Genomic DNA, 1,964 nt, shown 5'->3' with positions numbered 1-1,964 from the left:
GTCACTGCAGGAGAGTTCCAGCCCTGCAGCAAGGGCACAGGAGAAGTGACCCAGTGCATGCAGTACCCTCAGAAGATCCCACAGCATCCTGGAGATGCTGTCAGGGAGGCCAGCTCTGCTTCACAAGTTCCCAGTGCCTGTCCCTGCCTGTGCTCAAAGGGCTCCCACCCCCAGGACTGTGCTCAGAGAGCACTCAGGCCTTGCAGCCAGAAAGGGGCTCACAAGGACAGTGTGGAAGTGGAAAGAGTAGCTCTGCAAAGCCCAAGCTCTGCTGCTCCCTGGCAGTGCTGCTGTGCTGGGATTCTTGTGCCCCTTGCCCTTTGCAAATCCCCCCTGTCCTGCAGTGTGCTGTCCTTTAGGAACAGCTGAGAAGAAGGGTCTTGGACAAAGAAGGCACTGCAGGGTCCTTTATTTTGTTTAAATACTCAGAGAGCACAATTCATCATTTATACATCTCTGGGTAACATACAGTAGGTAGACAAATTCGAAGGCATGTGGCTAATAATATTTAATTGCATAGAAAATTATTGCAAGGAGAAGAACCCAATGGCCTCCAGGAAAAACTTAGAGAAGGAAGGCTGGGCAATGATAGAGTCCCAATCTGAATGCTACAAATCAGAAAACATGCAGTTTATTTCTCCTGAAAAGCAACGACTGATCATTTTCCTTATGACATCCTTGAGCTCCTGGTTCCTCAGGCTGTAGATAAGGGGGTTCAGGGCTGGAGGCACCACCGAGTACAGAACTGACACAGTCAGAGCAAGGGATGGAGTGGAGATCAAGGGGGGCTTCAGGTAGGCAAATGTGCCAGGGCTGAGGAACAGGGAGACCACAGCCAGGTGAGGGAGGCAGGTGGAAAAGGCTTTGTGCCGTCCCTGCTCAGAGGGGATCCTCAGCACAGCCCTGAAGATCTGCACATAGGAGAAAACTATGACAATGAAACAGCCAAATGCTAAACAGGCACTAACCACGATGAGCCCAATTTCCCTGAGGTAGCCTGAGTGTGAGCAGGAGAGCTTGAGGATCTGAGGGATTTCACAGAAGAACTGGGCCAGGGCATTGCCCTGGCACAGGGGCAGGGAAAATGTATTGGCTGTGTGCAGCAGAGAATACAGAAACCCAGAGGCCCAGGTAGCTGCTGCCATGTGCGCACAAGCTCTGCTGCCCAGGAGGGTCCCGTAGTGCAGGGGTTTGCAGATGGCAACGTAGCGGTCGTAGCACATGATGGTCAGGAGGAAATACTCTGCTGACATGAAAAAGACAAAGAAAAAGGCCTGTGCAGCACATGCTGTGTAGGAGATGGTTGTGGTGCCCCAGAGGGAGTTGTGCATGGCTTTGGGCACAGTGGTGCAGATGCAGCCCAGGTCTGTGAGGGAGAGGTGCAGCAGGAAGAAGTCCCTGGGGGTGTGCAGGTGCTGGTCGCAGGCTATGGTGCTGAGGATGCAGCCGTTGCCCAGGAGGGCAGCCAGGGAGATGCCCAGGAAGAGCCAGAAGTGCAGTAACTGCAGCTCCCGCCTGTCTGAGAATGCCAGGAGCAGGAACTGGGCCATGGAGCTGCTGTTGGGCATTTCTTGCCTCTGGATATGGGCACCTGTTCAAGGAGAAAAGGACGGTGAAAAGTTAGGGCAGAACATTCTGAGAAAAATCAAAGCCGCTTTCCAACACCCCTCTCACTGCTCCATTGGTTTTCCTTCTCTAGGAGTCTCTCCTTCAGCTCCATGGCTGGAGCCCTGGTTGGGGCTCACTACATTTTCCATGAGGAGCAGACCCTGTGCCCACTGGCTGTGAGGGCTCAGCCCTGCTCTGCACCCCTGGGGTCATGGGCATGGTGGGCACAGGGGCCTGTCCTGGTGTTCAGCTGTGACAGATTGTGGTGGTTTTGAATCTAGGCCTTCCTTGGTGATCAGGTTGTAACCAAGGAACCAAGGTCATGTTCCCAGTATTCCATACAATTTTACGTTAGC

The 1,964-nt window shown here is 53.4% G+C and overlaps 1 protein-coding gene across 1 annotated transcript; it reads right to left on the bottom strand.

Annotated features, from left to right (window-relative positions):
• Positions 1-608: 608 nt before the first annotated feature.
• LOC114071287 (olfactory receptor 14J1-like) lies at positions 609-1,568 on the bottom strand. Its single transcript, XM_027909080.1, has one exon. It carries the CDS (start codon positions 1,566-1,568, stop codon positions 609-611), a length of 960 nt encoding a protein of 319 aa, XP_027764881.1.
• Between the last annotated feature and the right edge of the window lie 396 nt (positions 1,569-1,964).

This window comes from Empidonax traillii, unplaced genomic scaffold, assembly GCF_003031625.1.
Source record: "Empidonax traillii isolate 1590-97213 ecotype Southwest subspecies unplaced genomic scaffold, ASM303162v1 scaffold1941:size121899, whole genome shotgun sequence".
NCBI lineage: Eukaryota > Metazoa > Chordata > Aves > Passeriformes > Tyrannidae > Empidonax > Empidonax traillii.
Note: the sequence above shows the minus strand (reverse complement) of the source record. Positions and strands in the feature narration are given on the sequence as shown.

Excerpts from the sequence above, each read along its gene's own strand:
- LOC114071287 (XM_027909080.1), bottom strand. The coding sequence starts at position 1,568 with ATGCCCAACAGCAGCTCCATGGCCCAGTTCCTGCTCCTGGCATTCTCA.